Source organism: Carcharodon carcharias (genome assembly GCF_017639515.1).
Source record: "Carcharodon carcharias isolate sCarCar2 chromosome 38 unlocalized genomic scaffold, sCarCar2.pri SUPER_38_unloc_2, whole genome shotgun sequence".
NCBI lineage: Eukaryota > Metazoa > Chordata > Chondrichthyes > Lamniformes > Lamnidae > Carcharodon > Carcharodon carcharias.
The window spans coordinates 1,401,762-1,414,261 of NW_024470786.1; the positions used below are offsets into that span (position 1 = coordinate 1,401,762).

The 12,500-nt window shown below is 51.2% G+C and overlaps 1 protein-coding gene across 1 annotated transcript in view; it reads left to right on the top strand.

Annotated features, from left to right (window-relative positions):
- Positions 1–2,504: 2,504 nt before the first annotated feature.
- fus (FUS RNA binding protein) overlaps positions 2,505–12,500 on the top strand; it is a 27,234-nt gene continuing 17,238 nt past the window's right edge. The window contains exons 1-6 of the mRNA XM_041182137.1: positions 2,505–2,590; positions 2,688–2,848; positions 3,141–3,306; positions 4,983–5,242; positions 8,586–8,757; positions 10,727–10,761. Of these exons, the coding sequence (XP_041038071.1) occupies positions 2,505–2,590; positions 2,688–2,848; positions 3,141–3,306; positions 4,983–5,242; positions 8,586–8,757; positions 10,727–10,761 (880 nt within the window). The remainder of the gene's footprint in view (positions 2,591–2,687; positions 2,849–3,140; positions 3,307–4,982; positions 5,243–8,585; positions 8,758–10,726; positions 10,762–12,500) is intronic.

Here is a 12,500-nt window from a genome sequence, read left to right on the forward strand (position 1 = left end):
GACCTGACTTGGGAGGGGGTAGGAACCAGACATGGGGTGGGAGGGGTGTGGTGGAAGAGGCCACGACTCCTCGGAGAGGGGGGGGTTAAGGAGGAACGGGTACGACTCGGAGGCAGGGGATGGCTGGGCAGGACAGGACTTTGGTGGGTGGGGGGTGGGAGGGGCTGGACAGGTCATGACCTGGGAGGGTGGGGCGCTGGTGGTTTGAGACAGGACACGCCTCAGCAGGGCTGGAGGCAAGAGAGTCAACTCGAGTGCGCTGGGTGGGGGCATCTGAGCCCGTTTGAGGGGGGGTGCCCGGGCCAGTTGATGGGGTGCCCTGACTCCATGGGCAGGGGTGGCGGAGCCGGGAGTCCACCTGGGGGGGGCATAAGAGCATAAGAATTAGGAACCGGTGTAGACCACTCGGCCCCTCGAGCCTGCTGCGCCATTCATTTAAGACCATGGCTGATCATCTTGTGTTTCGATTACAACATTCCCATCTAACCCTGATAGCCTTCGATTCCTTTGCCAAAGATGAATCTATCTCCCTCTGCCTGAAAATTATTCAACGACCCTGCCTCCACCACCTTCCGAGGCAGAGAGTTCCAAAGTCGCACAACTCTCTGAGAGAAAATATATCTCTGCCCTAAAAGGGAGACCGCTAATCTTAAAACGGCGCCCCCTCATTCTGGACTCATCCACAAGAGGAAACGTCCTTTCCGCCAGCTTCAAGGCCACTGGAGGGACGGGGGGCGTTGAGTCTGCCAGGGGTAACGGGCAACGGTGGGGCAGTGTTTAAAACAGCCCAGGCTTAGCACTTGTGTGAGTGGCAACATTGCCACCCCTCTGCTGGCTGAATCTCCGATTCGCGGACCCACTCGACCAGGTGTCCCAAAGGCTGCCCTGCAAATGCGGGGCAAAAGGGGTGGGACGAGCAGTCAGAATGAGGCACAATCTTTTTAAGATGTGGGGCAGTTGGTCACCTTGTCTTCAACTGAGTGACTCGCTGGGGCCATTTTGGAGGGGCAGTTAAAGAGTCAGCCACATGCCTGTGATGTCTGGAGTCGCATGTAGGCTGGGTAAGGACAGCAGATGGGTTTTTCGACAATGATAGTTTCATTACAGATTTAGGAATTGAAATTAAATTCCACCAGCTGCTGTGGTGGGATGTGAGCCCATGTGCCCAAAGCACTAACTGGGATGACTGGTCCAGTGACATTACCACGAAAAAGCCACCTCCCACTGACTCTGGCCTTCCAACGTCAGAGCTTGATCACAGAACCATAGCACCATCAATACGTATCAGTGGCTCAAGTACCAATGTCTGTCCTTTTTCATCCAGGGAGCTTCACTCTATATCTAACCCTGTGCTGTACCTGTCCTGGGAGTGTTTGATGGGGACGGTGTAGCGGGAGCTTTAATCTCTATCTAACTCCATGCTGTACCTGTCCTGGGAGTGTTTGATGGGGACAGTGTAGGGGGAGATTTACTCTGTATCTAACCCTGTGCTGTACCTGTCCTGGGAGTGTTTGATGGGGACAGTATAGAGGGAGCAAGATTTAAGATGCCGTATGTCTGGAGGGATGGTTTGGTGCCGGTGAGGTAGGGGAAGGATTTGCGTGAGGTGATTCCAGATTCTCTGGTGGGGGAGGAGGTGTTTGGATTTGGGGGTGTGGAATGAATCTGCTGAGCGGGCCAGACTTGGCTGTGTAAGTGGTGCTTTAGTGTAAAACGTTGGTCGTGGATGCAAACTGCAGCCCTGCTTTGAGAGCTGATTGTCAGACGCTGCGTGCTGTTCAGCTCTCTGGCATGGAGAGTTCCAAAGATTTGCAGTGGCCCCCCCCCCCCCGGCCTGAAATACTTGCCAGAGCAGGAGGACCGGCCCCTCCGTGTCTGCCAAGCCCCTTATATATTTGAAGGAGATCACCTCTCATTCTTCTAACCTCCAGGGAGCCTAGGCCACAGACAATGCCCATTGCCTTGGAGAGCACCTTTGGCGGAGTTCACCACGTTACGCTGACAGCGTTTTTATGTTTCTGTCGCATCGTTAACACAATAAACCCCCCTCCGTGGCATTTCACAGGAACATCGCAAAGCACAATTTGTCACTGAACGACATAAGGAAGTATTAGGTCCGATGACCCCAAGGTCGGGTTTTAAGGAGCGTCTCAGAGGAGGAGAGGGAGGGAGTTTCCAGAGCTTGGGCGAACCAGGCAGCCGGGTGCACGGCTGCTGCGTCGGGGCCGATGGAGAACGGGGCCAGAATTTGAGGAGGTGGGGGCTTGAGGGGATGGGCGGTACGGAGGGATTTGAAAACAAGGGTGGGAATTTCAATAATGTTGCTTGACTGGGGGTCAGTGTCGGTCAGTGAGCACAGGGCTGATAAGGACTGGGTGGGAGCTCGTAGGTGAGGCTTTGTAGATCTTTCTAGGTACACAGCAGGGCATCCTCTTGTCTGATTCTGTTCTCAGGTCAGAATATCTTCCATATGTTCAGGCAATGTTAGTGCAGGAGCCCCAATCATGGTTCCAAAAATATTGAAATTCTCTTTCTTTTTTTCCTTTTCTAAAGCAGAGCTTGGAAACTACGGGCAATCTGCTCCCCAGAGGTGAGTTCCCTTATTCGCCGGTGGCATTCTTTTACGCCGCGGGTCTCTGTTTGGGGGTGCTCTTTCTTAACCTGCCGATTTGTTCCCACACTCACAGCTACGGGACCTACAACGCCCAGCCCGGACAAGGGGGCTACACGCAACCTCCACCCCAGGGCTACAGCCACCAGAGCTACAGCGGTTATGGGCAGTCTACGGACACGTCCACATACGGCCAGAGTGGAGGCTACGGGTCGTCGTACAACCAGGCGCAGACTGGTAGGCTGCAGTTAACTGCGTGGGATTGTTCTGGTTGTGGCGGGGGAGGGGGATTGTCGCAAAGCTCTGGCCTCGGTTCTGAGAGACGGCACATCTTCTCACTGTGTTTGTGACCTGTGAGGGGAGGGTTGCGGTTGCTGGTAGCATCGCCGTTATATTTTACGCCATGATTACTCTATATTTGGCGGCAGGCGAATTGTAATCTTTTATAGGTTGGCTATGATTGCAGCAAGCGCAAAGCATTCTTAGCTCGGCAGGCACCTTCATACCTAGCTATATCTTTGTGCTTCAGCAGGGTATGGGAGTCAGCCACCCTCGCAAGGGTACAGCCACTCCGGCCAGGGCAGCTACGGTTCAACCGGTTACGGAAATGCCCCGACATCCCAGGCCTCCTATGGGCAGCAGTCATCTTACCCAGGCTATGGACAGCAGGCGACATCGACCTCTTCGTCTGGCAGGTGAGCTATTGAAGAGGAGCCTCGGGCTGTCCCACCTCATCCTCCCTTCGAACGCTTCTGCAGCTTTCAAATTTATCTGCTGTTTTGTCTTTTCTTTTCTCGAGTTGAATCTGCTCCTCCTTTTCACTCCTGTCCTGAATGCTTTCACTCCCTGACTGTAGTACTGTTCTGGCCAATGTATCATTCTGACACCCGGTCCCAGAGGGCGAAAGGACAGTGTATCTAACGCACTGTGACACCCGGTCCCAGATGGGGGAAAGGACAGTGTATCTAATGCACTGTGACACCCGGTCCCAGAGTGGGAAAGGACAGTGTATCTAACGCACTGTGACCTGGTCCCAGAGTGGGGAAGGACAGTGTATCTAACGCACTGTGACACCCGGTCCCAGAGGGGGAAAGGACAGTGTATCTAACGCACTGTGACACCGGGTCCCAGAGGGGGAAAGGACAGTGTATCTAACGCACTGTGTAATCCGGTCCCAGATGGGGGAAAGGACAGTGTATCTAATGCACTGTGACACCCGGTCCCAGAGTGGGAAAGGACAGTGTATCTAACGCACTGTGACCTGGTCCCAGAGTGGGGAAGGACAGTGTATCTAACGCACTGTGACACCCGGTCCCAGAGGGGGAAAGGACAGTGTATCTAACGCACTGTGACACCCAGTCCCAGAGGGGGAAAGGACAGTGTATCTAATGCACTGTGACACCCGGTCCCAGAGGAGGAAAGGACAGCGTGTCTAACGCACTGTGACACCCGGTCCCAGAGGGCGAAAGGACAGCATATCTCACGCACTGTGACACCCGGTCCCAGAGGGAGAAAGGACCGTGTATCTAACGCACTGTGAAACCTGGTCCCAGAGGGGGAAAGGACAGTGTATCTAACGCACTGTGACACCTGGTCCCAGAGGGGGAAAGGACAGCGTATCTAACGCACTGTGACACCCGGTCCCAGAGGGGGAAAGGACAGTGTATCTAATGCACTGAGGCTCCTGGTCCCAGAGGGGGGAAGGACAGTGTATCTAATGGACTTTGACACCCGGTCCCAGAGTGGGAAAGGACAGTGTATCTAACGCACTGTGACCCCCGGTCCCAGAGGGGGAAAGGACAGTGTATCTCACGCACTGTGACACCCGGTCCCAGAGGGGGAAAGGACAGTGTATCTAACGCACTGTGACACCCGGTCCCAGAGGAGGAAAGGACAGCGTGTCTAACGCACTGTGACACCCGGTCCCAGAGGGCGAAAGGACAGCATATCTCACGCACTGTGACACCCGGTCCCAGAGGGAGAAAGGACCGTGTATCTAACGCACTGTGAAACCTGGTCCCAGAGTGGGAAAGGACAGTGTATCTAACACACTGTGACACCCGGTCCCAGAGGGGGAAAGGACAGCGTATCTCACGCACTGTGACACCCGGTCCCAGAGGGGGAAAGGACAGTGTATCTAACGCACAGTGACACCCGGTCCCAGAGGGGGAAAGGACAGTGTATCTAATGCACTATGACACCCGGTCCCAGAGGGGGAAAGGACAGTGTACCTAACGCACTGTGACACCCGGTCCCAGAGGTGTAAGACAATGTATCTAACACACACTGTTATATCCCAGTTAGCTTGCAATCTGGTTGTTGCTCTGTTACATTGAGCCTGTTTTTTTTTTTCTCTTCTCCCTTCCGGTAGCAGCTACGGGGGGACAAACTCGCAGTCGACCGCTTATGGGCACCCCCAGGGAAGCGGGTACGGTCAGCAGCAGGGCTCATACGGTCAGCAGCAAAGCTCGTATGGTCAGCAGGGCTCGTATGGTCAGCAACAAGGCTCGTATGGTCAGCAGGGCTCATACAGTCAGCAGCCAGGAGGATATCAAGCCCAGCAGGGAGGATATGGGCAACAGGGACAGTACAGTGGGAGCGGTGGCGGAGGTGGAGGATCTTCAGGAGGAGGTACGTTGGTAAAAACCTCTCCTCGGTGGGAGCTATGGGATTATCCTAAATGTGCACAGGAGGGTGGAGAGTCTCCCGCGAGCTATAGAGAACCGATTCCTCAGCCCGTAGGGGTTGAGGATGCAGCCTCTGTGTCTACCCCACCAAACCCCTTCAGAATGACCATAAGACGTAGGAGCCATTCGGCCCATCGAGTCTGCTCCGCCATTCAATCACGGCTGATAAGTTTCTCAACCCCCTTCTCCCTATACCCTTTGATCCCCTTTCCAATCAAAAGCCCATCTATCTTGGTCTTAGATACACTCAACGACCTGGCCTCCACAGCCTTCTGCGGCAATGAATTCCATAGATCCACCACTCTCTGGCTAAAGAAGTTTCTCCTCATCTCTGTTCTAAAAGGTCTTCCCTTTACTCTGAGGCTGTGCCCTCGGGTTCTAGTCTCTCCTAATGGAAACATCTTCCCCATGTCCGCTCTATCCAGGCCTTTCAGTATTCTGTAAGTTTCAATCAGATCTCCCCTTGTTCTTCTAAACTCCATCGAGTATAGATCCAGAGTCCTCAAACGTTCCTCATATGTTAAGCCTTTCATTACTGGGAACCTCCTCTGGACCCTCTTCAGGGCCAGCACATCCCTCTTGAAATATGGGGCCCAAAATTGCTCACAATATTCTAAATGTGGTCTGACCAGAGCCTTACAAAGCCTCAGCAGCACATCCCTGTTTTTATATTCCAGTCCTCTCGAAATAAATGCCAACATTGCATTTGCCTTCCTAACTACCGACTCAACCTGCAAGTTAACCTTAAGAGAATCCTGGACTGGGACTCCCAAGTCCCTTTGCATTCCAGATTTCTGAATTCTCTCCCCATTTAGAAAATAGTCTATGCCTCTATTCTTCCTACCAAAGTGCATGACCTCACACTTCCCCACGTTGTATTCCATCTGCCACTTCTTTGCCCATTCTCCTAACCTGTTCAAATCCTTCTGCAGCCTCCCCACCTCCTCAATACTACCTGTCCCTCCACCTATCTTTGTATCATCTGCAAACTTAGCCAGGGTGCCCTCAGTTCCTTCATCTAGATCATTAATGTATAAAGTGAAAAGTTGTGGTCCCAACACTGCCCCCTGTGGAACTCCACTAGTCACCGGCCGCCATCCTGAGAAGGACCCCCTTATCCCCACTCTCTGCCTCCTGCCAGACAGCCAATCTTCTATCCATGCTAGTACCTTGCCTCTAACACCATGGGCTCTTATCTTACTGAGCAGCCTCCTGTGCAGCACCTTGTCAAAGGCCTTCTCGAAGTCCATGTAGATAACCATTGGCTCTCCTTTGTCTAACCTACTCATTACCTCCTCAAAGAATTCTAACAGATTTGTCAGGCATGACCTCCCTTTGATGAAACCATGCTGACTTTGCCCGATTTTATCATGCACTTCCAAGTATTCTGAATTCTCATCCTTAATAATGGACTCTAAAATCTTACCAACAAATAAGGTCAGGCTAATCGGCCTGTAATTTCTCGTCTTTTGCCTCACTCCCTTCTCAAACAGGGGGCTTACATTAGCGATTTTCCAGTCCTCTGGGACCCTCCCTGACTCGAGTGATTCCTGAAAGATCACCACTAACACCTCCACTATCTCCTTCAGAACTCTGGGGTGTAATCCATCTGGCCCAGGTGATTTATCCACCTTCAGACCTTTCAGTTTTCCTAGCACCTTCTCCTTGGTAATGGCCACCATACTCACCTCTGCCCCCCGACTCTCTTGAACTTTGTGGCTGTCACTCATGTCTTCCATGTGAAGAGTGACGCAAAGTACCTATTCAGTTCCTCCGCCAATTCTTTGTTCCCCATTATTACTTCTCCAGCGTCATTTTCCAGCGGCCCGATGTCCACTCTTGCCTCTCTCTTACCCTTTGTATATCTAAAAAAAACTCTTGCAATCTTCTTTTATATTACTGGCTAGTTTACCCTCATATTTAATCTTCTCCCTTCTTATTTTTTTAGTTGTCCTCTGTTGGTCTTTGTAGGCTTCCCAATCCCCTGGTTTCTCACTGCTCTTCGCTGCATTGTGTGCTTTCTCTTTAGCTTTTATGCTGTCCCTGACTTCCCTTGTCAGCCATGGTTGCCTCATCCTCCCTTTAGTATGCTTCTTCTTCCTAGGGATGAATTTTTGCTGTGTCTCCCAAATCACTCCCAGAAACTCCTGCCATTGCTGTTCCACTGTCTTTCCTGCTAGGCTCATCTCCCAGTCAATTCTGGCCAGCTCCTCCCTCATGCCTCTGTGGTTGCCTTTATTCAACTGTAATACTGTTACATCTGATTCCAGCTTTTTCCTCTCAAATTGCCAGGTAAATTCTATCATATTATGGTCACTTCCTCCTAAGGGTTCCTTCACCTTAAGCTCCCTTATCAAATCTGCCTCATTACACATCACTAAATCTAGAATTGCCTGTTCCCTCGTGGCTCCACCACAAGCTGCTCCAAAAAGCCATCTCGTAGACATTCCACAAATTCCTTTTCTTGGGATCCAGTACCAACCTGATTTTCCCAGTCTACCTGCATATTGAAATCCCCCATGATCACTGTAACCTTGCCTTTCTGACACGCCTTTTCTATCTCCTGGTGTATCTTATGCCCCACATCCTGACTAATGTTCGTAGGCCCGTACATAACTCCCATTATGGCTTTTTAACCTTTGCGGTTCCTCAACTCTACCCACACAGATTCTACATCATCTGACCCTACGTCATTTCTTGTTAACGATTTAATTTCATTTCTTACTAACAAAGCAACCCCACCCCCTCTGCCAACCTGCCTATCTTTTCGATAGGATGTATATCCTTGGATATGGCAGAATGGGGGAGATGTAGGCCCAATTTACTCAGCCTCTCGTCTGGAATGAGTTGATGGTTCTCCTTCCCGTCTAGGGCTTGTCGGACTGCGCGGCCAGTCTGCTGTTCTCAGCCGTCTCAATCCTTGTGTAAGCTGGCAGCAGACTCGACCCCGTGAGCGGGGCAGGCGAGTTGATCGGGCCAGTGGGGGGGGGAGGGAGGGAGCGGGCGCCCGGTTTGGCTCACAGGATGAGGGTCGTGGGTTAGTGTTCAGGCCAGACTCAATCCTGACGTCCACTCTCACGGGAGGCAGCCAGCGAAGGTGGCCGTAGCCATGCACTGGAGTTGTTGTTTGGAGTAGGGTCAAGTCTGCGGTGGTCTCTGACTGCAGCCATGAAACTTTGACACACCTGCGGGGGCTGTGATCTGTGGCACTTGCTGTTCCCCCTCGCTCCAGGAAGCCGTGATCTCACGTTGCCTCCTTTTTCTCGTTTCCTTTCTCGTCGCTAAAGCCGGATACAACCAAGACACCAGCCCTTCCGGTGGTTACGGCGGCCAGGAGCCCGGCGGCTACGGAGGTCAGCAGGACACTCGGGGCAGGGGCCGAGGAGGCTACAACCGCGGCAGTGGATTTGAGCGAGGCGGCGGAAGAGGAGGTCGTGGAGGTCGCGGCGGGGGCATGGGGTAAGGGTCGGCGCCTCCTTAACCTTTTCCCCCCTCTCGCGCGTCCACTAACCTGTCTTTTCACTCTCTCGGCGGGATCGTTTTGGGGGAGGGGGTTGGGGGAGAAAGGAGCTGTCTCCCGATCGCTGCCCAGGTTTAACGCATCTGCGATGGTTTTTATGAGCAAGGACCACTGGGCCCTGTCACAAGCTACACACGATTAACTGATGGTGTTTTTAAAAACAAAAAAGTTGGACAGACTCTCTGTTCCGAGGCCTCTGCCGTGTTTGAAGAAAATGCTTTTTCGTTTTACCAAAGTTACCTCTCTGTCCTCCGATTCTGGTCAGACCCCTGAACTGTGGTTATTAAAAAGGTTTTCACTGTGACGAGACAGCACTGCTGAGGCTCCACCCAGCCCATTCCTGGTTGGTGCGTTTCCGTGTCTTTGTGTATATGTGTGTGTGTGTGTGTGTGTGTGTGTGTGTGTGTGTGTGTGTATATATACGTTCACTCGACAAAGTGACCAGTGGCATTCCTGTTCAAAGGTTTTTGAACGAGCAGGAGGTTAAAAGAGTGTTGCAATAGGGCTTGAAGGGTATAGGGCCTCGAGGAAGGAGTCTGTATTGAGAAGGGGATTAAACAAACCACCGGCTCACGTTTTGGTGCGGCGGGGCAGGTGGTGTTTGAAAGCGTGGATCTAGTGACCCTACGAGAGTTGGCGCTCGCGGGCGTGTGACGGGACCAGCAGTGACGGTGACCCCACCGTCCCCTGCCTCGCTCTCTGGCCGTGAGCATGTTATCCTGCCTGGCGCCACTTTTTTTTTTGGTGCTTGTGGTTTTATTTATTTTTTGCAAACCTCTGTCACCCCACCGCCCGTCACCCCGGCTGAGACCCCAGCGGCGTGCAACCCTCCCCTCGGGGCTTCAGGCGTGGGGCAGTCGGCCTGCCTTGCGCACTGCAACCGTATGGGCAGAGCCATGGCTTTGAGCTTCAAGTGCCTGTGGCAGGGACCTCGTCGAGCCTGGGCTGTTTGCCCACCCGTGCTGGGGTGAGATTTTTATTGCAGGGGGTTTTTGAGACTAGCCGGTCTTTTTCCTTTGCTGTGCTGGTGAGTATGTTGAGGTCTGGGTTAAATGAAAGCAAGTGTCTTTACTTTGCAAATATATATATCTATATAAACAGAGTGCTTTCACCTTGTTCTGATGTTAACAAATTCTACAATTTTGTGTGCCACAGGTTTCAGAGTGAAATGAACTTGTCACTTCTTCACCTTCCACACTAGTTTTACATAACCAATCGCTTGTCTCTTTCTTAAAAAAAAAAATCAAAATGATCCAAGGGGGAGTAAAATGCATGTTTCACAGACAAGTTAAATACCTATCACAAACTAGCCTGGTCAGCCGATTTTATTTATTTTCAAAAAAAGGTTAACGCAAGTCTTATATATTTTAAAAAAAAAACCAATGTCTTGTTATATATATATATATATACACACAAAGCTCTGGTGTAGCAACGGTTTGCGTTTGAAGATGTGAACTTCAAAATAGCAGAAGACAAGATGAGGTGTTCTTACAATAGACGCTATGTGGTGTAAACCTATATATCATTTGAGTCCTGTATTTTATATATCTTATCTATCCTTTTTAAAAAAAAAAACAAATGAGGTTTGAAGGGCTGTTAATGGTTTAAAAAATTTGGCTTGAGCTTAGGTCTGCAATTGTCCTTTTTAAACGAGGTTTGGTGTTAGTCGAGTACGTTTTACGGTGAAATTTTGACAGTTGAGGGCTTTCTGAAGAACCGGACGATGTCCAGGAAAGATATGGTTTTGGTACCAGTATCGTGAAAGGTCTGGTCTGAAGACGAAATAAAAAACAAGTATATATACCTATATATATATATATTCAGTACAACCTTAAGCCTAAATTGACAACACGACACACGCACGCACATGTGGAAAAAGCTTCAATGTCTTCAAATTTGTCTCCTCAGCGGTGGTGAACGAGGTGGATTCACTAAGTTTGGTGGTAAGTGAAGAGTTAAGCAACTCGAAAAAGCAAAAAAAAAAATAAAAGCGAAAAAATGAAACGAAAGAACCATTGAAATGTAATAGTCTGTGATGATGAAGGAAAGCCACCGTGAATCAGGGTGTATAACCTATGGAGGGGGGGGCGGGGGGGGTGGTGACGACCTTTTGGGATAGGGTGGGGAGGTGGTGAGCTGCTCCTTTGACAAATCAATGGGGCCCCGCCGGTGCAGCTCCTTTTTGAATACTGTAGGCACGGAGTGTTCATCCTTCACTGTGGGGAGGGGTTGGAAAAAATCTAAAACTGTGTGCGTATATAAATTAAACCGGGTTAAGGCATTTCTGATTTGCATGTATGGATACACTGGTGTCTGTTAAAACTAAACCAAAACAAAGTGGCAAAGTTTTGTGAAAACACTACCAAGTACGGGCAATATCTTTGACCGGTTGTCAATTTTGGTTCATAAGGGGAAAGGTTTCTTACAACAACAATGTGTTCAAATTTGTTTCCCTCCCTCCCTTAGCACGGTTAGGCTTCCAATGGGTTCTGGTATAAGTTTTATTTGTATGTGTGTGTGTTTGCGTGGATCTGCGTACCTATGAGCCGTTCCTGGCATTGGGCAGGCCGATCCAGACAGGCAGGGCGTAAGGTTGCCGGAGTTTGCCCCGTCTGCTGGGAGCTGCAGAAATGGCTTGCGTCCCGGCACAGGCTTCATAAGTACCTAAGCGGGCATCGATGGCATCCTCCGCTTGTGACCTATGCCGGCTCCGTGCCGGGCGCCGTTCTTCTGGCTTAAAACGCTTGACGGGCATCTTGTGTGCATGTCGGCTACCCCGACCATACAGAAGTGACCGCTTTTTTTTCTCTCCCTCTCCCTCTCTCCTCTCTCCCCCCCCCCCCCCCCCCCCCCCCCCCCCCCCCCCCTTTCCCAATTCCAACGCCTTCCCTCCGTATGCGTCCGGACGCCCGCTTCGCGTTCCAGAAACTGATAAAGGTAATGGGATGCGCCGGAACTGTAGCCCGGCGATCCGGCGGCAGCTTGTGGCTGGAACGCTGGCTCAGGGCGGGGACCGACTGTTCCCGAGTGCTCCTGTTCGTTCTGCTTTTGTTGGTGTTTTCTGCTTTTCCGATTTGCTGTGGGTCATTGGCCCTGTGGCAGACTGACCTCGCCCTCTGCTGCAGCACAAGGCTGTTTCGGCAAAGTGTAGATCCATTGTAGGGCGCTGAAGCCTGTGTGGCAGGTGATGATGGTGTGAAATCCTTGATGCTGGGGATTAAGAGGGGTTGCTGGGGAAGACTGCACAAGATCGTCATGTGTGGCGTTTTTAAGGTCTTCACTTTATTGAACTGTTTTGTGCATATGTTAAGATGCCAAAGAGGGTTTTCCCCTCATTCTGCAGGATGCCTGTGAATGAATAAGTTAAGTAAGTCAGCTGACGAGGAGTGTGACGGTGGGAAGGGGGCATTTAAAGTAAAATGGCCCTCCACTCATTCCAGTCTGCAATCTGGGTGTGTGTGGCCAAAGGAGGAGAGTCTGCACAATGGTCAGGGTGCTACCCTTCGTAGTCAGGCCTGTGCTGCGTAGGTAGACGTGTCTGAGACCACCGGAGCAGCCTCTGTACAGCCGATCCTGCGAGCCTGGGCGGCCACCGGCTGGGTCCGACCTCTCGAGATTCCGTGGCGGAACGCAGTTCCTATTTATTTTTTTTAAGTAAAAGATTTAAATGCACGCACCCACA